Genomic DNA, 25,215 nt, shown 5'->3' on the forward strand with positions numbered 1-25,215 from the left:
ACGCAGAGCGGGGGCGCGGTCGGCGCGGGGCGGCGCGGGCTGATGACGCAAGGGCGCTGGGCAGCATGGCGTCCGTGTCGCTGAGCGAGGCGGAGAAGGTGTACATCGTGCACGGCGTCCAGGTAGCTGCCGCGGCGGCGCGGGCGTCGGCCGCCGGTGCCCCCGGCCCTGCGGGCGGGGCCGGCCCTCGGTTCGCCCGGGTGGATCGGCGGGTCTGGGTTTCCCTTGTGGCGACGCGGGCGTGTTGAGAAGCGGGCGGCGAACGTCCATTTAGGGCTGAATGCCTACTTGCCGCCTTCGGGTCTGCACGGTTCCAAACCCGGGCGGGGAGCTGGAGGCCCAGCCCCTGAGGCTTTCGCGAGGGAGCCGCCTCTTCAGCCTGCGCGGGTCGCTCTCCTGCGGGTGTGGGCTTCTGGTCCGCTTTCCTCCCCTAGCGGTTGGGAGTCACGGGGGAGAAAGAAGGCACCGGAGGTGAAAGCGCTTTGACAATACAAATCGACTTACAAATAAAGAGGAAGGTGTTTAAAAAGCGGCTGCCCAGCCGGTAGCACAGTGTTGGCAGTTTCCCATGCGCCATTGTTGAAGTGAGATCCCTAGAGGCAGCTAGAGCTACACTGAGCTCCTCTGCGCTCCCTCTTCAGTCCCGGGCTTTGACCACGCCAGAACCGGAGCTGGAGGATGCTGGGCCTGGGAATGAGCCAGCGGGGGAAGCCGAGTGTGTCCTTCCTGTCTGTAACCTCCCCAGATTAGAGACGTCTCCCCAAACCCTAGCCAGAATCCTGTCTAGACCTCATCATTTTGTATTTTGCTTTTCACTTTTGGTTCAGTGTGGTTAATTTCAGCTCTCCCGGCGTTCCTTGAACCTCAGCCTTTTGATTCCTTTATTAGTTCAAAGATGAATATAAAATAAAGGCAATGGAATATAAGGTACATATCAAGGGGATGCTATAGTTAGTGGGAGTCAAAAGAACTAAGGGATAGTGGGGGCTGTAATGCTCTGAAGCCTTGCCCAAGGAGGTGGAATTGCTCTCCTAAATCCATGTCGAGTGTCCCTTCTCTGTATCTCCTGGACTCGATATTTTATTCATTCCACCTAGAAATGAGCCAGAGTGGAGGATAGGAAATAGCCTGCCCTTGTATAGCACCGTGCTGGAAGGAAAAAAAATTGCAGATCAATTTGTGCATGTACATGTAAAATTGTACCAAGTGCCGTGAAGGAAAAAAGGACCTGCCTAGTCTGGCAAGCCAGGGGAGGCTTCCCTAAGGAAATAGCATGTGAGCTGAGCTCTCAGCACGACCAAGAATCGAGTAAGCTTGAGCCTTCCAAAAGGAAAGGATGGTGAGTCCGCTCACTGGGGTATTGGTGGGAGATCAGGTTGCAGAGGTGGCCAGAAGCTTGATCCTAGGGGTCTTAGAGGCCCCGCCACTGCCTCTAAGCACACTGCGCCCCGCAGTTGGCTTTCTGTTTCTCAGGCCTTGTGGTAGAAAGACTGGTTACCTCCCAGCTCCTGTAGTTACATCTTGGAAGTTAATAATTCGCTTGTATGTATGATACCTTTAAGGCCTAGCCAGTGTCCGGCACTTGGTAGCGAGGTACTTGGTAATATTGATGGAGTAAGGTAGTCCTTAAAGGGCGATGAGTTGGACAGAGTTTTCAGTTTTTAAATTAAAACTCTCTCACCAGTACCATGGACATATTAAGGCCGCAATTGTATCACAGAGCCGTGCAGACTGAACTGACCAAATAAACCCCTTCGTAAGGATTATTAACATTTGCCACAAATTTGCCCTGCTTATGGAGCAGCAAGGTGGAATTCTGTATTTATGGAGGAGCAAAACAGAATGTACACTGTTTGTTGTGCATTTATACTGTAGGTGAGCGAGCCTACCACAGATCTCACTGACTCAGTTCTAAAATCACCTAAACGTTTGGTAGTTGGTTACTGAGTGTCGGTAATGCTGCCTTAAGCAATGCCTAGCAGGAATCCTGTTCTTGCCTCTGAACACCTAGTCATTTTGTGTTTTACTTTTCACCTTTGGTCCTATTTGGTTAGTTTCAGCTTCTGTCATCCCTTGCCCTCAGCCTTTGATTCTGTTACTATTTCCGGGATATTTCATCTATGTTTGGTGGTAATTAGAAGCAGTTGAAAGTAACTTCACAGTGTGTGTTGAGGATTCAGTTGATAATTATGTTAACCAACTAACTGGCTCAAGCAAGAAAAGTATATCTATAAGAAGGCTGTGTTTCTCCAAAAATGCAAGGGCAGTTGGATCTTCAGGCTCTCCCTGGTTTGTCTCTGCTGTTTTTTATGCTTTTGCCGTGTTCTCTTCTCTCTGTTGGACGAAAGCCCCAAAAGTCTAAATTCAGGATCGATTCTGAAGATCTGGCATGTAGCTTTATTCAAATTCGTAAGAGCTTTAATAGGAGAAACTTACACTGCAGAGTAGCTGCTCCCAGTGGTGGCAGGCCAGGAATAAATCCACCCCCTCCCAGGACAGGGTCTCGTTTTGTTTTGTTTTTCATAGGGGGTTAATAGTAAAACCACATGGTGGTTAGTCATGTAAACCACCAGAAAAAACAACGTATTTCAAAAGTAACATAACATCAGGTAGTTATCACACTATATACATTCATTACCCTCCTTCCTGGGGGCATGACCTTGACCTTTGGGCAGCATCCCAGTTTTCTGGGTAGTCAGCCAAGCCTGAGGCTACAAAGAGTTAAGAGCCCAACATTTCCCAGATGCCTTTGCTGCTAGAGCCATATTGGAAAGGTTGATATATCAATATTTTAATATATGATTTGATTGATTTCTGTTAAATCCCCTCTCAGCCTTTGAAGGCCGAGATGTCCCACTTTTGTTCGGTACCTGTTATATCAGAGGCTCAGAGCAGGCCACGGCCAATGTTAGCCCCACCAAGAAGCATGCCTCTTGGGGTCCCGTCAAAGCCATTTCTTTGAATTTTTCTTGGCAGTTGAAAGTAAGTGTAGCTCAACTGATAGTTTCAGTTTCTTTTCTGTGGATCCAGCTTTAACTGGAAGCATTGTGGGGTTTTGGAGGGGGGGTGAGGGGAGGTTGCAGCACAGAAGAAGGAGAACAGAGCCTGATCTTCACCTGTGAGACTGAGCAGTCAGAACTCAGCTGCTCAGGCGGCCGTGCAGGGCACTTGATTTGGAGCCCTGTGCCATTTCCATGTACAGACCCCTGGCACAAAAAGGCTGCACCCAGGCACTCTGCCAGGTGAAGGGAACCACGTCCTTTCAAAGGATGGAGGGGGGCTACTCAGCAGGCTTGGAAAGTGAAAAGAAGATCAATATCTAGTTTTGCCCACTGTGTCTTGGGCCTGGGCCTGCAACACTGGCCCAGCCACGGTCCATTTCCTAAGTGTGTTGTGTTCTAATAGGGGAGGCGTTCTAGTCTCAGTTCTCTAGCAAGCTCCAAGATACTGGACAAGTCAAAGCAAGGTCATTCGGGGCACCATCACCTCAGAGGACCTGGAGTCTGAAACCTTCCCAAGTGTGTTGGATTAGTAGAGCTGGCTTGTCGGCTTCTATTAAGGAGAAACAGGACTGGGTGACCTGAGTAAAGCAGCTCTGGACTGAGTCACATGTCCTCCCACTTGGTCACAAACAGGAGATTGTGGTGCCTCAACTCAATACCCTTATCTGTAACCTCTCTTCAGGGTTGGTTTTGAGGATTCGGTGAGCTGATACCTCCCCCCAGAAGCAGGAGGAGGGAGCTGCTGATGGACTCCCATGTGCTAGACTGTGCTGAAAGGTCCCCGTAAATGATTTAGGGTTTTCACCTTCTCCTAAAACTCTGTAAGGTCAGGGTTAGTCCTGCTTTCTAGGTGAAGAGACAGGCTCTGAGCTGTTGAGGAACTTGCTCAAGGTCACAAAGCTGGTATGTGACAGCAGAGAATTAAATACAGATTGGAGGTGACTCCACCACACCACACCCAACCGGCAGAGTTGTCGCGATCCCATAGGTAACAATCTAAAAGTCACCGGGGCCATCCCAGCACCCAGAAGCCCTTTATCTGAAAAGGTGTTTTGTCCCTTGCTGAGAAGGACAGGGCTCCCCAGGGTGCGGCCCATCATTTGTAGGCATCCCTGTTGGTTTTTACATGAAGCCTCACTCAGGGCAGCCCCTGTTCTTAAGTGTTCACACATGGGTGCCTTCCCTTGCTCCTGAGGACTGCAGGGGAATAAAAATCGTGGTCGGGTGTCAGGCCTTGAGCCGGCTGTGCAGGTTTGGGTGATCTCCTGTCTTTTAGGAGGAAAAGGACTTTTTTAAAAAGTTGCCCTGGGTGCAGTGATTCATGGACTAATTTGTTTGGTGTTTTGGGTTTGATCTTATTCTTTTGAGTGCTTTTTTCTATGAGAAAAAATTTGTAGTTGATGTATCCTTTGAAAGGAAAATTTGTAGCTTTTTGTTTGCCTCTTGTCACTTGAACCTGTACCACTGAGCATTTCCCTGGGGCAGAGGTGATTCGAAGGCTGCAAAGGCAAGATCTGGCCAGGCCCAAGTTTTTTACCACCCGCCCCCCCAACTCCTCACCCCATCCTGGAACAAGTATGTGGGTTGTTACTACAAAGGGGTGGGGCTAGATCTTCCCAGAGTGAGTGGTATTTTAAAGCAGTACTTGGAAGCCCTGTAGCTTGAGGTCTCCTTGCTTTCAGAGCTGTTAACACTGTCAGCAAGACCAACTGGGATAGCCAGCCAGTTCGTCCTGTGAGGGCGGCCTGTGGGGGCCTGTTGCAGGTGAAGAGACCCTTCAGAATGCAGGCGGTGGTGTGGAGTTGTGGTGAAGAGCTCTGGCTTGGAATTAAAGTGCTACTTACTGGCTGTGAGACCCCGGGCCAGCCATTCAGCATCTTTCAACCATTTTTCTGTTTGCATAGTGGATTCAATGTGTTAACTGTGGAGTGTTTCTAGAGCATTAGCTCATATATAGGAAATGCACATTAAATAGTAGTTACTATTGCCCTAGCTGGTTTGACTCAGTGAATAGAGCATCAGCCTGTGAACCGAAGGGTCCTGGGTTTGATTCTGGTCAAGAACACGTACCTTGGTTGCAGGTTCCTTCCAAGCCCAGGCCCAGGCTCTGGTTGGGGCTCCCACGGGAGGCAACCAGTTGATGTGTCTCTCTCACATCGATGCTTCTCTCTGTCCTTCCCTCTCTCTTTCACTCTCTAAAAATCAATGGGAAAATATCCTCGGGTGAGGATTATATATATATAAAAAAGTAATTACTATTAGTTTTTGCAAATAATTGTGGCTATTTTGATTTATAGATCTGTAGAATTAGAGAAGCACCTTTGAGGCCATTTACTTCAATGTCCTCTTTTGTAAATGAGGAAACTAGTCTATAGGGGGCATGTCCCTTCCTATAGACTAGTTTCCTCATTTACAAGGTCAAACAGCTAGTTAGTGGCAGGACCAGGCCTGGAACCCGGGAGTAATGCTCCTAGTGATTGCTCACAGTTGTACCAGGCCTGTAGCCTGTGAAGAATCCCTTGTAAGTGATGTTTCTGGGCCGGGTTTTCACTTTCCTAGCTGGGCACATCTGGGGGATGTGGCAAACAGGGAGTCAGAGATTGACCTAGAAAGCCTTTGTGTTCTGTGGCTGGGTGGTGAAGAGAGTTACATAGTTTTGAGTTCTCCCCAGAGGCTCATTCTCTCAGACTTGAAATTCTGTTACTTTTTAAGTCCACTTCTCCCCAGACTTACAAGGGATTGCCTTCAGGGAGGGGACTGCAGGAAGTGAAGGGGCTTGCAGGAGTTGAGAGAGTAAAAAAAAGCTGAAACACACATGACCGATGGTAGTAGTCAGTTCTGTGTGGTGGGAGCACGCAGTGTTTTGCCTGTTTATATTTTAACTAGAGGCCTGATGCACGAAATTCGTGCAAGAGTATGCCTTCCTTCCCCTGGCTGCCGGCACTGGCTTCCCTTTGGCACCCAGGAACCGGGCTTCCCTCACAGCCCCGGCTTTGTCCAGAAGGATGTCCGGTCTAATTAGCATATTACGCTTTTATTATTATAGATTTCTAAAGATAAAAAAGTCACGTGCAGTTAGCCAGGTAGGTTAAAGATAAGCTTCTGACAGTTAATATGCTTCAGGACTGTATTTGTTAGTGTTTGGAGGAGCATTAACCCCTTTGAGAATCTGATTCTAAAGATTCCTTTTCTAGAAAAAAATAAATTGCTTTCAAATAGTGTTTACAAAGAACAAGGAAGATTTCTATAAGCTGACAGGGAGTGGATTTCCTGCATATGTAAAGTGTTAGCACTAGCTGGTTTGGCTCAGTGGATAGAGCGTCTGCCTATGGGCTGAAGGGTCCCAGGTTTGATTCTGGGCAAGGGCATATGCATGGGCTGCGGGCTCGATCCCCAGTAGGAGGCAGCCAATCAATGATTCTCATCATTGACGTTTCTATCTCTTTCTCCCTTCCTCTCTGAAGTCAATAAAAATATATTAAAAAATAAATAAATAAATAAAATGTTAAAAAGAAACAAAGTGTAGCCCTAACTGGTTTGGCTCAGTGGATACAGTATCGGCCTGAAGGTTCCCAGGTTTGATTCCAGTCAAGGGTACATGCCGGGGTTGTAGCTTGATCCCCAGTGGTGGTGGTGGTCGGGGTGGTGTGGGTGTGGGGGGGGGGGGGGGCCGCAGGATAGCCGATCAATAAAATGTATTAAAAAAACCAAAACAATTATCAGTGTGAGAACGTGGCTTTTTAATAGATTTGTGGATAGACAGAAATAAATACAGGTGTTTGTGTGTGCATGGGTTCGTGTACATATATGTTTTCTAGCTCTGTCTGCTGGGAAGCTCTAGAAGCAATGATCCCCCTGCAGCAATGAACCGACTTAGCATTCAGGTCCTGGTTTTTCTCCAATAAAAGTAACCAGAGCTGATTCCGGGGCAGGGGCAGGGGCAGGGAAAATACAAGAGCCTGGGACGTCTTATGTTGTTGGAAAATAAAGAAGTGCTCCAAAAAGATTGGAGGCATGTTGAAAGAATGCAGGAACCCACCCAAAGGAGCTCCCAGTGGCCAAATCTGGAGCTACAAGGTGAATAATGGTAGTATTGGATATAGCTGTAAAAGGTACCTGTGAGCTACCACTGACCTAGTGAGTGATTGAAGAAGTAAAGAGGATAAGGGACAATGCCACCTGGTCCACTCTGAAACCCATCTTCGGCATCAGGGGCCGCCGCAAACGGCTGGTTCACTAAGAAAGAAAGATGCACTGCACATTTCTCTAGGGGAATGAAAGGGGGTGAATTGCCTCAGGGGTCTGCTGTTGGTTTGGGATCACAGCCTGCGGATTGTGGTTGTTGCACGTAGGAAGACCTCCGCGTGGATGGCCGTGGATGTGAGGACTACCGATGTGTCGAGGTGGAAACCGACGTGGTGTCCAACACCAGTGGATCTGCCAGGGTCAAGCTGGTGAGTGCCGAGGCCACGGTCCACCCGTGCCTAGCTGGAGGAATGGGGAGGACCTAGGGAGCGGCAGCAGGCCCCTCCAGGCTTTTGCCACACTGATTGTTCGGGGAAAATCCAAGACCCAGGCCAAACTCTGGGTGGGGTCTCTCTAGATCTGAAGGACTCCTCATCTTCTCAAAGGGTCACTTTCCAAGCCCCAGCACTGCTCTTAAGGGAGTCCCAGGGGTGTACGTCTGGGAGAGGAGGGAGGTGGCTGGGTGCCTGGCTGCCTGCCCGGAGTGAGGACCCTTCTTGCCTGTGTCTGCAGGGTCACACGGACATCTTGGTGGGAGTGAAAGCAGAGATGGGGACGCCGAAGCTGGAGAAGCCAAATGAAGGTTACTTGGAGTTCTTTGTTGACTGGTCAGTATAACGCAGATGTTTTTTAAAAGAAAACCAATTTGAAAGATGAAGATTCAGAGGGTGAACCTCTGTTTTCCTGTTAATCCACTTTTATTTTGTATTGACTCGTCATTCATCCAGCCAGCAGGTGTTTACTGAGTTCCTCCTATGTGCCAGGCACTGCGATATTGGAAGGAGACGTGGGGTCAAGTTCTGCCCTTGCCCTGGCCACCTGGCCCTCGCTGGGCCTCATTTTCCCTGTCTGAAAGGAGGTTGTCTGCCAGGCGGTCCAGCTCGTGGTGGTTATGAGAGTCACATGAGATGATGGATGTTTTGAAAAATATCAGACGCAGATGATAAGGATCATTTGGTCTAAAATGCCCTGTTTCCCTCTCTGCTCTAGCTTTCCAGAAAACTTCTCATGACTTGCTTGGCAGAGCAAGGACTAGGGCCAGCCCAGCAGCCTGACAGGCCGAGGTTGTGGCAGCGAGGCAGGCGGTGTGGGTGCTGGGAAGGGCAGACTCCGCAGTCTCTGCAGCCCGTCAGCCAGCCTGATGCTGGTTTTCTTCTTACCTGTGTGACCTCAGGCTGGTTACTCAGTCTCTCTGTGCCTATGTTTCTTTATCTAAAAAATGGGGATAATAATACTGTTGTGATGATAAGGAAATGAGATCATGAAGATAGAGCACCTAGGATGACGACTGGCTCCCAGTGGGCTTTCAATAAAGGACATTTCTCTCCCTCTGTTGACCTCCCTCTTCTAGGGGTTGGGGCGTTTTATCGGGTTGCTGAGCCAGTCTCATCTTCTGTCTGTAACTTCACTTCTAGCGATGTGGTGACAGCAGGCTTTTTTGGATGGGTAAGGCTCATGTTAGGTGCAGGTATATATTACTGACACTGTGTTGGGTCCCCAAGACGACCCCACATTCAGAGACTTGCTGGAAGGACTAGCATATAATTTTACTCACAACTAAGATTTATTATAGCAACAGAATGCAGCAACATGTGTGCCCAAGATGATTCTGAAAGAAAACCCGTTAGAGACTCAGCACCCAAGATAGTTTTGGCTGCTGGTCATGTAAGCACCCTCTGCTTAACACACACAACAATACCAGGCTCCTAGGAAGCAAGCAAGCGTTCAGCATAAACCATATTTTTGCTGAAACAATCTACACCAGTGGACACAGATTCCTGGGAACACTCTGAGAGCCAGAACACTTTTCTGCGCGGATGCTAACCCCATTTGTATAGTAAGTCAGTCTTCCAGTCTTCATTTCCAAACAGAAGTCCACCTCTCACAAACTGTTCCTGAGGGACATGTTCAGAGAGGGTGAGTGAGCTTCCTGGGGGTCACAGACCTAGGTCTGTCCACTCTGAGTCTTTGCTCTTCCCACTTCATGCAGCCTGTGGAGCCCAGCTTTGGAGGGGTATTGTGCTTGGAAGTCCCAGAACTTCCATAGTGGCTCTGTGTCTGAAGGTGACTTAACATTAGCCTGCTGCTTTCGTCCCTTTCTTGTCCCAGCTTTAAAGGGAGGGTGGCTCTAGGTTGAGAGAAGCCTTTGAGCTGCCTTTCCCAAGACCTGGCTTCTAGGACTGAGCCTCTGTCCTGGCTGAGTGGCTGCCTGCTGGTCTCTTTCCCCCTTTGTAAATCTCAGGAGAACCCCAACAGGCCTAGAAGCTCCAGTTCCCAATCTCTGAATCTCTTTCTCAAGATTGATAGTCTCAGGTGGCACACTGGAGCTCTTTAAGTGGCTCAGTTAGTGCCATCAGCCCAGCAGGTAGGAGTACCATGAGAGATTCATAAAACCCCATTTTCCTACGGAGAAGGGAGAGATTACCAAGTGCCACTGGCTGCCACCTCTCTCAGAACCTCATTTGGGTCTGCAGGGAGCAACTCTAAATTACATAGCAGACAAGCCCCTTCATTTTGATCCAGGGAATAGTGCCCAGCAATAGGGGTGCTGTCCTCCTCTTCCCCAGGCCCCAGGGATGGGGCCTCTGCCGGAGGCTCAAGGCTGAAACTGAATTCTTACCCAGCTCAAAGAAATATCTGGTGCCCCTTCCTGCCCATCTGAGCCCAGTTTGACAAGTACTTATCAGCTGCTTCCAGGTTTTAATTATTAATTCCCAGAGCTAGAGGGGTCTCGGGAGACGAAGTGCTTTTCTGCTAACTCATTCTACTTCAGTTGGTGTACTTGGAATGCGGGAGTCTGGGGTAGAGGACACTGCCTCCCACCGCTGCTCTGACCCTGACCACGTGCCAGTGGAGCAAGAGCTGGGTTACGAGCTCTGTGCCAGGGAACCCTGGCAGCACTCTCACTGGACCCGGAGCTGACCAGGCCTTCTCACTTCCTGCTCAGGTCTTTGTTAGACGTTGCCTGAAAATAGGCCATTTTAAATAAGAACTTGGAGACTTTAGATGGTTTCCATCTAAAGCCTAGAGAAAGAGCCCTAACTGGTTTGGCTTGGTGGATAGAGCGTCGGCCTGTGGACTGAGAGGTCCCAGGTTCAATTCTGGTCAAGGGCATGTACCTTGGTTGCAGGCACATCCCTAGTAGGAGGTGTGCAGGAGGCAGCTGATCGATGTTTCTCTCTCATCGATGTTTCTAACTCTCTATCCCTCTCTCTTCCTCTCTGTAAAAAAAATCAATAAAATATATTTAAAAAAATAAAAATAAATAAATAAAGCCTAGCGAAAGGTAAGAATTGAATGAATTGTCACTCTGGGTTACCACTAGGTGGCAATCCATCAAGCTGCTTCTCAGCTGTCCGACCACCCGGTTGATGGGTTTAGGGACCATGGTTTAGCCTCTCAGAGAGGGTTCAGTGTTTAGTTATTGAGGAGCACACGTTTCATTCATAGGCATTTCAGTATGCCCAGCACTTGTCACTTGCCTTTGGGACTTAACTACTTTTCAGTGTCATCACTTGTGCTTTACACTAGTGTTGAACCACAAGTTTTGTGCCTCAGTTGGTGGGTGGACCCACTTGATCTATTCCTTACCTGCTTGGTGCTGCCCGAAGGGGGCACTGGTGGCTGAAGGCCAGGTGTGAGGCCAGGCAGAGTGGAACCTGCAGAAGCCATTGGAGGCTAGCTGTATACTTTGAAAGTCTCCAGAGTTGATGAGATAACTCTCCCAGGGACTTCAAACAAGGGCTTAGGTGACAAGCTCTGAATGTGCTGCTATGCCCAACCCATTTACTGGGATGCTTCAGTAGGCTCAGAAATGAGCACGTGAGTCAGAGGCTCGGGACCTGCCTTGGGGCTAGGTGACTGGAGGAGTCCCGAGTCAGTCTTGGCCTGGTACCCACTAAATCACCCAGCTGCCATGGGCCGGGCCTGGCCTGGCTGTCAGACTCCACGTTTGCAGGCTAGGTCAGTGGTAAGGGAAGCAACAATGGGCCTAGTGTCTGAGTCCCATTGCAGGTAGCCGTGGCCTTGATCTCAGCCTACCCCAGTTAAAACAGGAGAGAAGTGCTGAGCAGAGGAGCAGAGTAGAGGTGATGAGTCAGGAGGGGTGGAGAACTGGGAGGGGCAGCGTTCCCAAGATTTTTATTAGTTTATCCAGCTCAGTAAGCGATTTCCCAACAGCCCTGGAGGGCTGGTTCTTTATGAAGGATCTGAATTGGTCTGGGTAACTATAAAAATAAAAAGCACTTGGTTTTATGCTAAAAAAAAAAACCCTTAGTGTATACTCTCCCCACTGAAAGAATGTATTATGATGCCTATGAGCAGGGGGCTAGGATTGCCAGCCTGTGTTGCTCTCTCTTTAAATTTTATACTCGATAGAGAAGCTTTTTATTTAGGACTCCCTTGGTCTACATTCCTTGACTCCCAACATTTGTGCTCTAGTAGTAATTCCCAAGACCAGAGTACCCATTCATTACTTTGAGGCATAAGGCAGGCCGGAGGGAGGCTAACCTGACCGATGTTAGGCCACAAGCCAGACGTGCCAAGTAGCACATTCAGGGAGAGTCCAGTGAAGCCCAGCAGACAAGGCCAGGCTGCCTGGGTTTAGAATCTTAGCTCCCCAGTCACTGGGTGTGTGACCTTGGGCAAGTTACACAACCTTTCTGTGACTCGGTGTTATTGTCGCTAAAATGGGGTCAGTAACAGTGCCAACCTCTGGTGTTGTGAGAATTCAGTGAGTGAATACATCTAAAGTGCTCAGAGTGGTGTCTAGCACGTGGTGAACATTCCAAAAAAGTTGTTAAGTTTCCTTCCTTGTAAAGCGAGAGAGTCTGACCATCTGAGGCCACCACCCACCTGCAAGATGTTCGTTTCACTAATGGAGGCTTTTATTGAGTGACAGGGCCTGAAAGTCCCCATCACTCCCTGTTAATCATACATGTGGCTGGCTCTTTGTTCAGATGCGTGTAGTTACCGGGCCGGCCCTGCAGGCGTTTGGTTTGTGGTCCTCTGGAGATGGCCTCTAAGGCTTTGCCAGGTCTGCGTTTCTGACCGGCTCTATCTGAAAGGGTCCTTGTGCTATGGGCGCCCCTAGTGGTGAGGAGGGACCCTCATTTTTCTGCTGCGCCTCTTCTCTTCATCCTTTGTCAGAATACAGGGTCTCTGGCTTTTCTCATTGTACCCAAAGCACTACACCCCATCCCCACCCTGAACAGTTTCCTTCTTCCCAGCCTCTTCCCCAGAATCACTCCATGGCCAGGCACCATCCAGACGCAGGAGCTTTCTAAGGTCTCATCCGCCTCGAAGCTTGCTTTCCTGCCTGTCTACCAGCTGTGCTGAAAGGATTTGTTTAAGAAAAGGAAAACAACAAAACAAAAAAAAAAAACACTTTAAAAACTGGAAATTTTTCCACTTTAAATTAGCCCAGTGCCAAAAAAACAATGGGGCGTGGTTTTGTAGGTCGATTAATTTGGCCAGTTGGACCTGGAAGTTCTGTAAACCACCCCTCGGGGCTGTGGAGGAGTCACTGCCTCCTCTCTGGGTAATCAGTCACACCCAGGAGGATATGACCCACTGTAATCAGGGAAAGGAAAACATTTGAAGTGTAAGCATCTGGGACTGGATTTGTCTACACAGAGATCTATGTAGATGTGTTTTAAATACTTAAAAGATGGGACTCAATATTGATTGCTTAGTGTTTGAATTAGGAACAGGTTGTGTTTTGCTGGCTGTGCAAAATAAACTTGGTCCCTGGTGACTTGATTATTTCACCACAAATGAGCTTTTTTTCGTGGCTCAGTGCCTGAGTCCAGCAGAGGCGGGGAGAGACCAGTGAGGTTGCTATGGCAGCAAAGAAGTTTCTCAGGGATTTTAAATTGGGATTCTGCTGGCTCGTAGTGGTCAGGGAGGACTGTCTGATTAGAATGGCAGAATTATTATACAACAGCACACTCTGGTCATTTTAGGATTCATTTTTATGCTTATATTAGAATGGACTAAACAGAAGGGACGTGTTTTTTTAAAAATTATCCACAATTTTCTGGGATTTCTTTTTCTTTGTCTTTTTTTAAAAAAAAGTATTTTATTGATTTTTTTACAGAGAGGAAGGGAGAGGGATAGAGCGTTAGAAACATTGATGAGAGAGAAACATCGATCAGCTGCCTCCTGCACACCTACTGGGGATGTGCCCACAACCAAGGTACATGCCCTTGACCGGAATCGAACCTGAGACCTTTCAGTCCGCAGGCCGATGCTCTATCCATTGAGCCAAACCGGTTAGGGCCAGAAGGGACATTTTACACACACACACACACACACACACACACACACACACACGCACGCACACGCACGCCCTCCGTGCCTGTGGCCTGACCAACTTCTACTCATCTTTAGGTTTGAGGTCTCCTATGACCCTCAACACTGATTGAGGCTCTCCCTGACCCCGACTCCTGCTGCTTGCTCCCTCCCCTATCAATGAAACTGCCCCCAGACTTCATTGGAATTCTGACTTAGGGTGGCCTTCTTGCACGCTCTCTGGGTCTGCAGTGCCTGGCATCTGGCTGGGTGCCTTCCAGTGGAGGTGTGGATGCACAGATGGGCTGGGGAACACGGGCCTCACTAGGATTTTGTGGAAACCACACTGAAACAACTGGTTTCCTCCCGCCCTGGGCCCTACTCATTAAGTGAAATGGTCACTGGAATGTTTACTTACCTCACTGATGTATTAAGGGTTTGTTTTCATTAAGCCAAAACTCTCCACAGTTTCCTGTTAAACACTTGTATAGTGCTTAGGGTGGCAAATGTTAAAGTGTCTTCATTCTTTGTTGATTTTTTTTTGAAAGGATAAACTTTATTAATCTAACTCTCAAACACTGGAGGCTAAAATTATAGCGACCTGTGTTGAGGTAATTGGGCGCAAAATATAAGAGGCCTGAATGGGAAAGGTTTTCTCTGAAAAATAGCAAATAAAGTAAAAGAGATAACCTAATATTTAATCTGCCAGCAGTCTGTCTTATTTCATCTCCTGCTGTTCAGTACAGTGATAACCTAGAGTTCATGACATAGCTCTGGCATACTATCCTACGTATCTTCTGAAAGATTCCAGCTCTAGCCGGTGTTACTCAATGGTTAGAGTGTCAGCCTGCACACCGAAGGGTTGAAATTGGATTCTCGGTCAAGGGCACGTACTTGGGTTATAGGTTTGATCCCTGGCCTGGTTGGGATGCATGTGGGAGGCAACCAATCGCTGTGTCTCTCTCACATCAATGTTTCTCTCTCTCTCTCTTTCTCTCCCCCTACCCCTCCTTTCCACTCTTTCTAAAAAAACAATGGGAAAAAATATTCTCGGGTGAGGATTAACCACAAAAAAACCACAAAACAAAACAGAAAAAAAAAAAATCCAGGAAGGTTATTGTACTTAACCTTGTGTGGCTTTTGTTTTGAGAGTACATCACACATGCTAAAGCTGTGAAAACTAGGATGGTGTACTTAATATACCCCTTCTGTAAGCCAGACTGTTTGATTCTCTGGGCTTTCCGGCTTCCTCGGCCTGCCAGAGAAGGTATTTGTTATACTTTCAAGATAAGAGAGTTAATTATTACTGGCCGAGGTTCGCTTTACCATTGCTCTCTTGTTTCCCTTGGATGAAGATGTCTTCTGTTAGAAGTCAGGGGAAACGCCCATCACACACCCCGACACGCCCAGGGCCGGTGCTGGTCTGGCCCAGTGTGTGTGTCTGTCCGGAGGCTGGAAAAGTGGCAGCTGCCATCCTTTCCCCATCTCAGTGACTTCCCATCACTCCGCAGGGCAGCTAGAGTAAAGCTTTGCCCTTTGCTCTTTGTGTGAAAAGACTCACCAGCTTTTCTGCTCCCTTCTGCGCAGTTCAGCCAACGCTACCCCTGAATTTGAAGGCCGAGGAGGTGATGACCTTGGCACAGAGATTGCGAACACCCTCTACCGGATATTCAACAACAAGAGCAGCGTGGACCTGAAGTCCCTGTGCATTAGTCCTCGGGAGCACTGCTGGGTTCTCTATGTGGACGTGCTGGTAAATATCACATTGCTGTGCCGGCTGGAGACCAGTTGGCCTACTTTCCTCCTCGTGCTTTTTCCTCTCCAAGTGGGTACTTACAACTTACAAGGTAACATTAGTTGGGGGAAGATTAGTCTCCTGTAATAGTTTTTTTTTTTTTTAAATTAAATATTACTCGTATAATGCCATCCTACAATAAAGTTACAAGCAGTCATATCATGGTAGCACCTAAAATTATCCACAGAGGTTGTCAGGGAAGAAAAAATAAGAGATGCTCTCTAGATGGTGCCAGACAGAGTCGATGGGCAGAATTTAGACAGGCTGGCACATTCTGCGTGGAATGAGGAGCTGTTTACATGCATTTTCATTTAACCCTTACAGATGTTCTGCAAGTGGGCACAATTCTTTTCCCCATGTACAAGTGCGGGAACTAAGACACAGAGAGGTAAAGTAACTAGCCCGAGAGGTCTCAGCTTGAGGACAGTGGTACTAGGCTAGGCCTCCAAGCCGGGTATCAGGCCCAAAGGTGCTGGTGTCTGCTCTTGACCTCACCAAGCCATCTTTCCTTGGAAACACCCTGAAGCCCACCTGCTCTGAGGCCCTTGCTTCCCAGGTGCAGCCCCTGAGGTGCTGCCCCCTGCCTCCTCCCTCCTCCCTCCTCCCTCCTTCCTCCTCCATAGTTAGCTCTTGCAGGAGTCTTTCTAGCCACCCCTCATTTCCTTCCTGGTGTCTCCCTCCAAATACTCCTCTGCCCAGTTTTTGGCACTTGGCAGTAACTTCTCTTAGAGCTGTAATTCTTAATTTTGCCAGTTGCTTGTTCAGGTACAGGCTCTTGAGGGTCTCTTTTGTTCTTATTAAATGTCATGAACCTTGAGATTAGTGACCGCATCTTCCACTTCAGCTTGAGGACACAGGCTAAGCCATTGGCCAAACACGTACTTGAGCGAACCTGAGGCACAGCAGATCTTGTGGGTGATGGCGACCTTCTGAGGAGGAACAGCACTGTCTCCAGTGCTGGCCCTGCGTGAAACAGGGCAGGGCGTTCTGGGCACTTTTAATTCGATAATGGCTGGAACGTGGCTCAAAGAGAATTGATAGTGGACCAGCCGGTTAGCGCTGTTCTGAATGCTGGTGCTAACGGGTAAAAGCAATACAGTTACAAGTCCATTTGCTTTTACGCGTTTCCAATAAGATGTGCCCTGTAGTGTGATTCCTACCACCAAACAGGTACTTTTGCAGGTCCTGGTTTTGAGGAGGCGGGAACTGGCCGCTGGCTGTCCTTACGGATAAGAGGCAGGCTTCATAGCTGCCCAGGGAGGTGAACTCCGCAGTTGCACCCTGTGTCTATGTAACCCTTCCTCCCCCACCCCCCAAACAGTCTTTATTTAAATGCATCTAGCTAACACCTACTGTGTGCTAGGCACACTTCTAAGGGCTTTACCAATACTAACTCATTCAACCTTTATAACAGCTCTGTGAGGTAGCTGGGATTTTTACCCTCTGAGGCAGCTACCTGGGGAGGACAGGAGGCAGATGCAGACAGTCTGACGCAGGAGTCTTACTACAGCTCTTTGCTGTGCAGCAGTTAAAACTCTGAGCCAGAGTGGGGAAGAGTTAGTCCAGCTGCTAGACCAATGAGCTGCAGTCACTAGCCAGGTGGTCACCTAGGCCAGGGGGTCATCTACACTAATAAAAGAGTAAGATGCAAATTGATCGTACCTTCGCGATGCCCACCAGCCAATCAGAAATGAGTATGCAGATTAACCGAACAAAGATGATGGGTTAATTTGCATATGCAGGCACAGAGTGGCTGGAACGGGGTGGGACGCTTGCATCGTCACCATGGCAACGACGCAGGCATTCTGCACCACCCCAGCCGCTCCAGGCCTCTGGGCAGCGTGGGAAGGTGGAAAGGCGACTCCGGCAGGAGTGAAGGCAGTGCTGGCAGCCAGGGGAAGGAAGGCCCATTCTTGCACGAATCTTCGTGCATTGGGCCTCTAGTATTTTAATAAGCAGTAATTATATAGGAAAGAGGTGGGTCTGCAGGTGAAGTTTGCTCAGAAAGCTTAAGGTGGGAATCAGAGACTTGCACTGGGCATGGTGGAAGGCCCAGGCTCAGGGCCTGCCTGTCTCCCACATATAATCTCCAGGCTTCTTTTGCATGGCAGCCCTTCTGCTGGACTCTGAGAGTAAAGGTATGAGCAAACCCACAGGGTCCAGCCCTCGGGAACTCACAGTTCAGATGGAGAGGAGACAGACTGAATAAAACCATGGGACTACACGACTTTCCTTCCTACACAGGACTTCCTCTCCATTCTTCCTTGCTGTAGCCCAGTTTATTCCATAAACTCGGGCCAAGGCTTCTTTTAAATGAGGGCAGAAGGTGTCTCACCTTCCACTTAAGAATGTGATCTAGCCCAAGCTGGTTTGGCTCAGTGGATAGAGCGTTGGCCTATGGACTGAAAGGTCCCAGGTTCAGTTCTGCTCAAGGGCACATGCCCGGGTTGGGTTGCAGGCTTGATCCCCAGTAGGGGGCGTGCAGGAGGCAGCCAGTCAATGGTTCTCTCTCATCATTGATGTTTCCATCTCTCTCTCTCCCTCTCCCTTCCTCTCTGAAATCAATAAAAAGTATATATTAAAAATAAATAAATAAAAGATGCTGTAAGCTTCCCTGCTGCATGAGCTTACATAAGTGCAATCGGCACTTTTGCTCATGGGCAAAAAATGGTATGAGGGACCTTTGTTTTTATTACGTTACATGTAAAGCATGAAGTGTTACCTGTTTGAGCATCAGGTGTATGTTGATAATGACAGGCAGTAGGTAACTACACTAATGAATGTGAACCTGGTAGCAGGTGAAGCATCAGTGGTCATCATTTTAACTTGTTTGGAAGCTGACATACGTTAGCAACGATGAGAGTAGCGTGTGTGGTGCAGTTGGGAGCTCTTTGGGGCATCAGTGGTCACCATCTCCTAGGAGCCAGTATCCTTTCATTGGGATAATACTTAAGTAAAACGTGACACTTGCTTTTCTTCCCCAGTTGCTGGAATGTGGTGGAAATTTGTTTGATGCCATCTCCATTGCTGTAAAGGCCGCTCTGTTCAATACAAGGTGAGTCTACCGGGAAACATCCCCGGGGCCGGTGGAAAACCCAGACGGACACTGAGGAAATTTCTACTGCAGCTCATAGGTGAAGATAAGGAGGGGTGTTAGCATTAACAACGATGTTTATTGTCAAGCTCCAGAAAACAGGGATTTCATCAATTAAAACTAAATCTGTGCATCTATTTCTGTATTTATTTTTTGTACTGTTATTTTCATAAGTAAACATGTACCATGTAGAAAAATATTAGAAAACTACAGAAAAGCAAAAAAAGTTGAAACCAACTACTGGCCCAGCTGGTGTTGCTCAGTGGTTGAACATCGACCCATGAACCAAGAGGAAGCCGGTTCGATTCCCAGTCAAGGCACATGCCTGGATTACAGGCTCGATCCCCAGTAGGGGGCGTACAGGAGGCAGCCGATCATTGATGTTTCTGTCTCACTCTCCTCTCTTCCTCTCTCAAATCAATAAGAACATATTTTTTAAAAAAGAAAGAAACCAACTCCAGGTCAGCTGTCCAAATACTGTTACCGGACAAAGCTCCATGTGGGCAGTTTGTGCGTTTGGTCTGCTATCCCCCCAGCACCATGAACAGTGCCTGACACAGCAGGTGCTCACGGAGCCCTTCACCGGACACACGCATGTTCTAAAAGCGGGGTAGCAGCCTGTTCTTTGGTTTTCGTTAAAAGCACATTCAGCTTCCCCGATAGGCTGCGTGCGTAGCAAGGGACGAGGCACTAAGCTTTTTTGGAGTTGACATTCCCACAGGCTGTTTGACTATATAGCATTTCTCCCACTCTATGCACCAGGTTCTTTGAGGAAAGTTTGCAGCATTTGAAAATAGACATGTGGGTGAGGTGTTCATTCCACAGAGAGCTTACATTATGGTAATGGGATTCTGGGGTATTAGGGAATGAGGATTGGAAGCTTCTAGGGAGATAGCCTATGGAAGTGATTGGATAAGTGAGCAAAGATATTATCTGAGAAATGTTCATTGCAGCTTTGTAGCGGTGAGAAATTGAAAACAACCTAATGTCTCAACCTGGGCATTAAAATCAGCACAGAAACCTGTGTACAGGTTTGTTAATATGGAAAAGCAGCCACTAAACACAGTCCTGTCATCCTGTGTTTGCTTTGTCTTATTTTACTTTGGCTAATTCTTACATGTAGTATGTCTGGAAATATTTGTATGTCCCAAAATTGTCATTGTGACAGTTTTCCAGTGCTCATATTATGGATGATTTAACATTTATCTCTGTTCTAGAGTTTTTCTATGATGAATTTAGACCACCTGCATAACTTAAAACAAAACAAAAACGAAGTTAAATAAGTTTAGGTCAGAAATTGTGGGGTCCTCATGCAGAGCTGTGCGGCTGACTCTTGGCTGAGACCGTCGAGGGTCTGGCACTGGTGGCCACTGTGGGGCTCGAGTACCAGCTGCCAGCAGCAGCAGCCTGGGTTGGCTCCACTGGAGAAGAAAGGAAGTTGCCATCTGTTGCACCTCAAGCCTAAAAAATTGCTCCCCATCAGCCAGCTGGTTTCCATGGGCACCAGGGCAAAAAGAGAGTCGAAGCAGCCGACTGTTGGGCGAGGGGGGAGGTGTCAGGCAAACTGTGAGCAGGATGATAAACCCAGCTGCTCAGGTTGGGAGGACACCCGTCGTGGGCATAGCCACAGTCTCATCCTCAGAACAAGAGCAGCCCTGCAGGCAGCAAGGAATGGGGACCCTACAAGCACTGGACCCCTGGCATGTGGAGAGACCTCTTGTACAGTCAGGGCCTTTGGAAGGGCAGAGGCCAGTCCCTCGATGTGTTCTTCAGCCCTTACACTGAACCACGTGGCCAGAGTTGGGCAGGGGTGCATGTGTGCCCACGCACTTACGTTTATTTTTTAACATATAAAACTTCAAACTGGTAGCCTCTTTTATGAAGTCTCTGATCAAGTATTTTATCCATTTTTTAATTGGGTTGTCTGTCTCATATTTAGTAGGAATTCATTATGTAATATGTCAGTTTATCCATACACACATGCACATTTGCAAATATTTTTTTCCACTCTGCATTATCTTTTAGTTTTTAAATGATGTCTTTTGATGAACAAAGTTCATAATCTTAATATATATTATATATATGTGTGTGTGTGTTTTAATTATAACATAGTTGAATCTATCATATTTTCCCTTTGATAGGCACTTTGTGTTCTGTTTATGAGATCTTTGTCCACTCCAAGGTCATTAAAATGTTCGTAGTTTTTCTTCTGAAAGCATTATTGTTTTATCTTTCACCTTTACGTCTGCAGTTTCTTTGGTGTGAGGTAGGGATCACAATTCATTCTGGGCATGGGATTGGTCAAGCATTATTTTTAAAAAGACCTCCTTTCTCTCTGCACTGCCGTGTCGCCTGTGTGCTTTTGACAGGAACGATGGGGAGTACAGGCCTAGCATGACACTGTCCTGTGAGATGCCGGGATTCCAACTCCTGTTCTCAGTCTCAAGAAAAAGAACTTCTCTTTCAGGAAGTGGGGTTTTAATTGTGCTTCTGCTTCCAGGATACCAAGAGTTCGTGTCCTGGAGGATGAAGAGGGGTCGAAGGACATTGAACTGTCTGATGACCCTTATGACTGCATCCGGCTAAGTGTGGAGAATGTCCCCTGCATCGTCACCCTGTGCAAAGTATGAGCTTCCCTGAGGGTCTTTTCCAACCCCCACCCGTTAAGGTTACTTAATAAGTTGAAAAGTTATAGTTTCACAAACTGTATAGAGGTAGCTTTGACCCGAATCCAGTAGCTGGTTATAGTAGAGATCACTGCCGTGAGCAGTCTTTCTTTTCTTCTTAATGAGAAGTGCTGGGAGCACACGAGTGGGTTCAGAGTGACAGCAGCCAGTTTGTTAAGCTCCTTCTATACCAGGCATTTCACCGAGACACCCTGTAGGCCTGTTTCCTTTCATTTTCTCAGCTCTGTGGGGTCCGGGCTGGTTGACAGTAATAGGTGGTTGAAAGGCAAATACTGTCCACATCTGCCAAATGCGGGGGTTGCAGCAGCTCCTGGTGTGGTTTCTACATGAGCACAGAGGCCTGTGGAGCCAGCATCTGGCTGATGCTGATGTGCACAGAGGCCTGTATTGGCTGAGACTGTCCCTGATTCCACGCAGGATTCATTGTTTCAAATTAAGACCGAATGGGTCGGGTTTAATTCTACGAAAATCACTTCATAAACCTGGAGTATGGTAAAGTGTTGGGATTGACCCAAGCCACCTGCACCAGACTCATTTTTTAAAATATGTTTTTTTATTTATTTTTTAATATATTTTTATTGATTTCAGAGGAAGGGAGGGAGAGAGATAGAAACATCAGTGATGAGAGAGAATCATTGATCAGCTGCCTCCTGCAGCCCGGGCATGTGCCCTTGACCAGAGTCGAATCCGGGACCCTTCAGTCCACAGGCCAACCCTCTGTTCACGGAGCCAAACTGGCTAGGGCCTAACTCATTCTTGAGCGTGTCCCTCAACATGTCCTCTCTTGCTCTCATCTTTGTCACCAGTGAAACATCCATGTGGCCTCCCATGTGAATTTCTCCCTGTGCCCCGCTATCAGAAACACTTGGTGGCCTATGACTTGGATGGTCACTGAATTATAGTTCTATCCTTCCCTCCCCCCCTCCATCCCCACATTTCCATTTCATGCTTCTGCTACACAGCTCACACTGTGGCTGGCAATACGTTGGTTGAACATTGCTTCAAATATTTTCCACGTGATCAGAATCTAGACATCTCAATCCTGAATGGGCAGTGCAGGCTCTTTGCTGGTCTGGGTGTACCCTCCAGGAACGGTCGGGCGGGGATCAGGGCTGTGTCACCCACGTGTGCTCTGCTGCCTGCCTGCAGATTGGCTGTCGGCACGTGGTGGACGCTACTCTTCAGGAGGAGGCCTGCTCCTTGGCCAGCGTGCTGGTGTCCGTGACCAGCCAGGGAGTCGTGACGTGTATGAGGAAAGTGGGGAAGGGCAGCCTGGACCCAGAGAGCATCTTCGAGATGATGGAGGTGAGGTTCTGGTTCTGAGGCAGGTGCTGGGCCTGGCTGGGAGTGCCTGCTGCTTCCTGCCACTTCGGTAACACCATCGATTCTCCCGTTTGCACCCTTGACCCACACTTGGAGCTTCGAGGACCACTGGTGCGAGCTGCATGTCTGCTGACTTAGCCAAGGGTGGTGGGGGTGGGTGGGGTAAGGAACCTGCTGGTAACAGTTGCTTATCTTCCCCTCTCTGATCCCAAGTTCACGTTTCTAAAGGAGAGTGTTGAACTGATAATGTGAACTTATGACTCCAAAATCCCAAGCTTTTGTGATTTGATGAGGGAGTTGGAGTCAGCAAAGGTGGAGCCAGGAGGAGCTGAAGGGTGGCCGCCTCCCCTTTCTTCCTGGTTTAGAAGTGTTCCAGGGGAGATGAGTGGGAGTGGGGAAGTCCTCCTGGCAGCCTGCAGGGTAGATTGCTCCCTCGGGTCTCCTCCACCCTCTGCAGCGCCATTAGGGCTCTTTCCAGCTGCTCTGTGCTCATTGGTTGACGTGTCTGTCTCCCCACTGGCCCAGAGCTGGTCCTGCTCACCCTCCCAGTCCACCTCGACTTTGTACAAGTCTTTGAGGACTTGAACACTGACTGACTGACGGACCTGCCAGGAACACAGTTAGCCAGAGCAGGTGGTTTTTGTTTAAGCAGCCACATCGCAACACGTGTCCATAGGTCATTGCTTCCCAGCAGGCAAGGTTGCCATGTAACGCTTCCTTCATTCCTAGAAACAGTGGCTTTCACGGGAGACCCTGAGCCCTTGGTGTCTGTTTTCTCCTTTTATTATCTCATTTGAAAGCACAAAGGGGCGGGCGGGGTGTATGTAGTGTCAGAGACACCAAAGACCCTATCCAGGTATCGACGTTGGTCTCATCTGAGCGGTTCTGCTTAGAGATCTGCTGGCAGGTACATTAGAAACTGCTTCATATGTAAAACTTTAGACAATAAAAAAAAGAAAAGAAATGCTTGTTAGGACGAGTCCTCAGCACCATCTGTTCTTCATCAGACACACTGCACGTCCTGGGGTCTCTGTGCCTTCTTACTACAGGACCGTGGGACTTGGCGGTGACCACGTCCAGACTTGGTTGACAATTTTGCTGCTGCTGTGACGGCAGCAGGAATGCTAAGTGTGAGCTGATGGCCGAGGCAGCCTTTGCTGCTTGGTGCCTGGGGGTTGGTGTCTTTTTTTCTTTATTAGGATGGAGGTTTTCTCAGAAGGAACTGTTAGTGTTGAGGTTTGGAGTTTGTTTTGTATTGATTTAATTATTTAGTTACATAAAGGCCCGGGAGGCAGACGGAGTGTGTACGGGCTGGAACTGCAGGCTGGCAGAGGGGGGCTTCTCCGGGTCAGCGTGCCTGCCTCACGCGTGCTCTCTTCCCTCCTCGCCCTGCAGACCAGCAAGCGCGTGGGCAAGGTGCTGCACGCCTCGCTGCACAGCATCCTGCACCAGGAGGAGAGCCTGGGGCCCAAGAGACAGAAGGTCGGATTCCTGGGGTGAGCCGCACATCAGCCCCCAACTCCGGTGCTGGTTTTCACTTTTTGTTTAAGCCGAAGTTTGTATATACTTTTCTTAACTATTATGAATTTAAAGCGACATTTGTACGTGTAAAATTAAAGTCTATTTTCTGGTCTGGTTTGGTATGGCTGGGATTCTTTAGCGCTGAGCCAGACGCCTTTTGGTGACGCCTGCAAGAGTCTGGCGTCGTCTCCTCAGGTCCCAAGAAGTGCTCCCAGGAAGAGAGAGCGCTCTGGTCATGGCCTCCCCAAGGGGCTCATTCGCTCCTGCTGCAGGAGCTCACAACAACGAACACACTGGAATAAGGGCCCTGAGAAAAATGGCTTAAAGGAAATGCTTGTGATGTGTATTTTGTGAAGTTTTTCCCCCCTTGGAAAGCCTTTAGTATAAGAATCACACAAGCCCTAACCGGTTTGGCTCAGTGGATAGAGCTTCGGCCTGCGGACTGAAGGGTCCCAGGTTCGATTCCGGTCAAGGGCTTGTACCTTGGTTGCGGGAACATCTCCAGTAGGGGGTGTGCAGGAGGCAGCTGATGGATGTTTCTAACTCTCTATCCCTCTCCCTTCCTCTCTGCAAAAAATGAATAAAATATATTTAAAAAATAAAATTAAATTAAATTTAAAAAAAAAAGAATCACACAAAAAGGTTCATTTGCCTTGTGCATTTGGTGCTTCCGGGGAGGAGAAGAGAGAGGCACTCGGCCCAGGTGTCCACCCAGGGCTTCCGCCTGGCTGGTGAGCCTCCCGAGGCCTGGGGAAGCCCAGTTAACTTCCTGCCGCCCCCCTTCCCCCCCTCCCCGAGCAAGGGTCTTGGTGGCCACTTTGGTCCTTAGCCAACCTTTCTTATCAGCCTCGTTGTGAAATTGCTTAGTGTTTTATAACCACTCCCTGGTGTTTTGTAAGATTTTCTTGTTTTGTCAGCATCAAGAAGGCTGCTTTAGAGATGTTGTCATTTGATTACTCAGCCTGCCTTCATACTCTGGGGCGGGAAGGCCGTTCTCATAGCCCCAGCAGGCTCCCGTAAGCCGGGCACTGCTCCGAGTACCTCCCGCGTGTTGGAATCAAGTCTGTTCTTGGGCTGAGCAGTCTGTTTCTCTCCAGGGGGTCAGATCCTCCCAGTCAATCTTAAAGGACCAGGAGAAGGCGCTGCTTCATGAAGGGAAGTTCGGCCATGGCATTCGCTCTGCATTTCAATTAGACAAGTAGGGTAAGGAGCTAGGCATGGATTGCCCAACGGGAAGAGCACGTGGGAGCCATGCAG

At 48.5% G+C, this 25,215-nt stretch overlaps 1 protein-coding gene across 1 annotated transcript; it reads left to right on the forward strand.

Annotated features, from left to right (window-relative positions):
• Nucleotides 1–18: 18 nt before the first annotated feature.
• On the forward strand, nucleotides 19–24,071 carry EXOSC7 (exosome component 7). Its single transcript, XM_008154371.3, has 8 exons — nucleotides 19–122; nucleotides 7,355–7,456; nucleotides 7,761–7,855; nucleotides 15,126–15,291; nucleotides 18,318–18,388; nucleotides 20,928–21,051; nucleotides 22,264–22,419; nucleotides 23,833–24,071. The coding sequence occupies exons 1-8, from the start codon at nucleotides 66–68 to the stop codon at nucleotides 23,935–23,937; spliced, it is 876 nt and encodes a 291-aa protein (XP_008152593.1). The 5' UTR covers nucleotides 19–65; the 3' UTR covers nucleotides 23,938–24,071.
• The last annotated feature ends 1,144 nt before the right edge of the window (nucleotides 24,072–25,215 follow it).

This window comes from Eptesicus fuscus, chromosome 18 (assembly GCF_027574615.1).
Source record: "Eptesicus fuscus isolate TK198812 chromosome 18, DD_ASM_mEF_20220401, whole genome shotgun sequence".
NCBI lineage: Eukaryota > Metazoa > Chordata > Mammalia > Chiroptera > Vespertilionidae > Eptesicus > Eptesicus fuscus.

Excerpts from the sequence above, each read along its gene's own strand:
- EXOSC7 (XM_008154371.3), top strand. The coding sequence starts at position 66 with ATGGCGTCCGTGTCGCTGAGCGAGGCGGAGAAGGTGTACATCGTGCAC. Across the intron at positions 7,856-15,125 it reads TTGGAGTTCTTTGTTGACTG|TTCAGCCAACGCTACCCCTG; the intron begins GTCAGTATAACG and ends CCTTCTGCGCAG. Across the intron at positions 22,420-23,832 it reads GCATCTTCGAGATGATGGAG|ACCAGCAAGCGCGTGGGCAA; the intron begins GTGAGGTTCTGG and ends CTCGCCCTGCAG.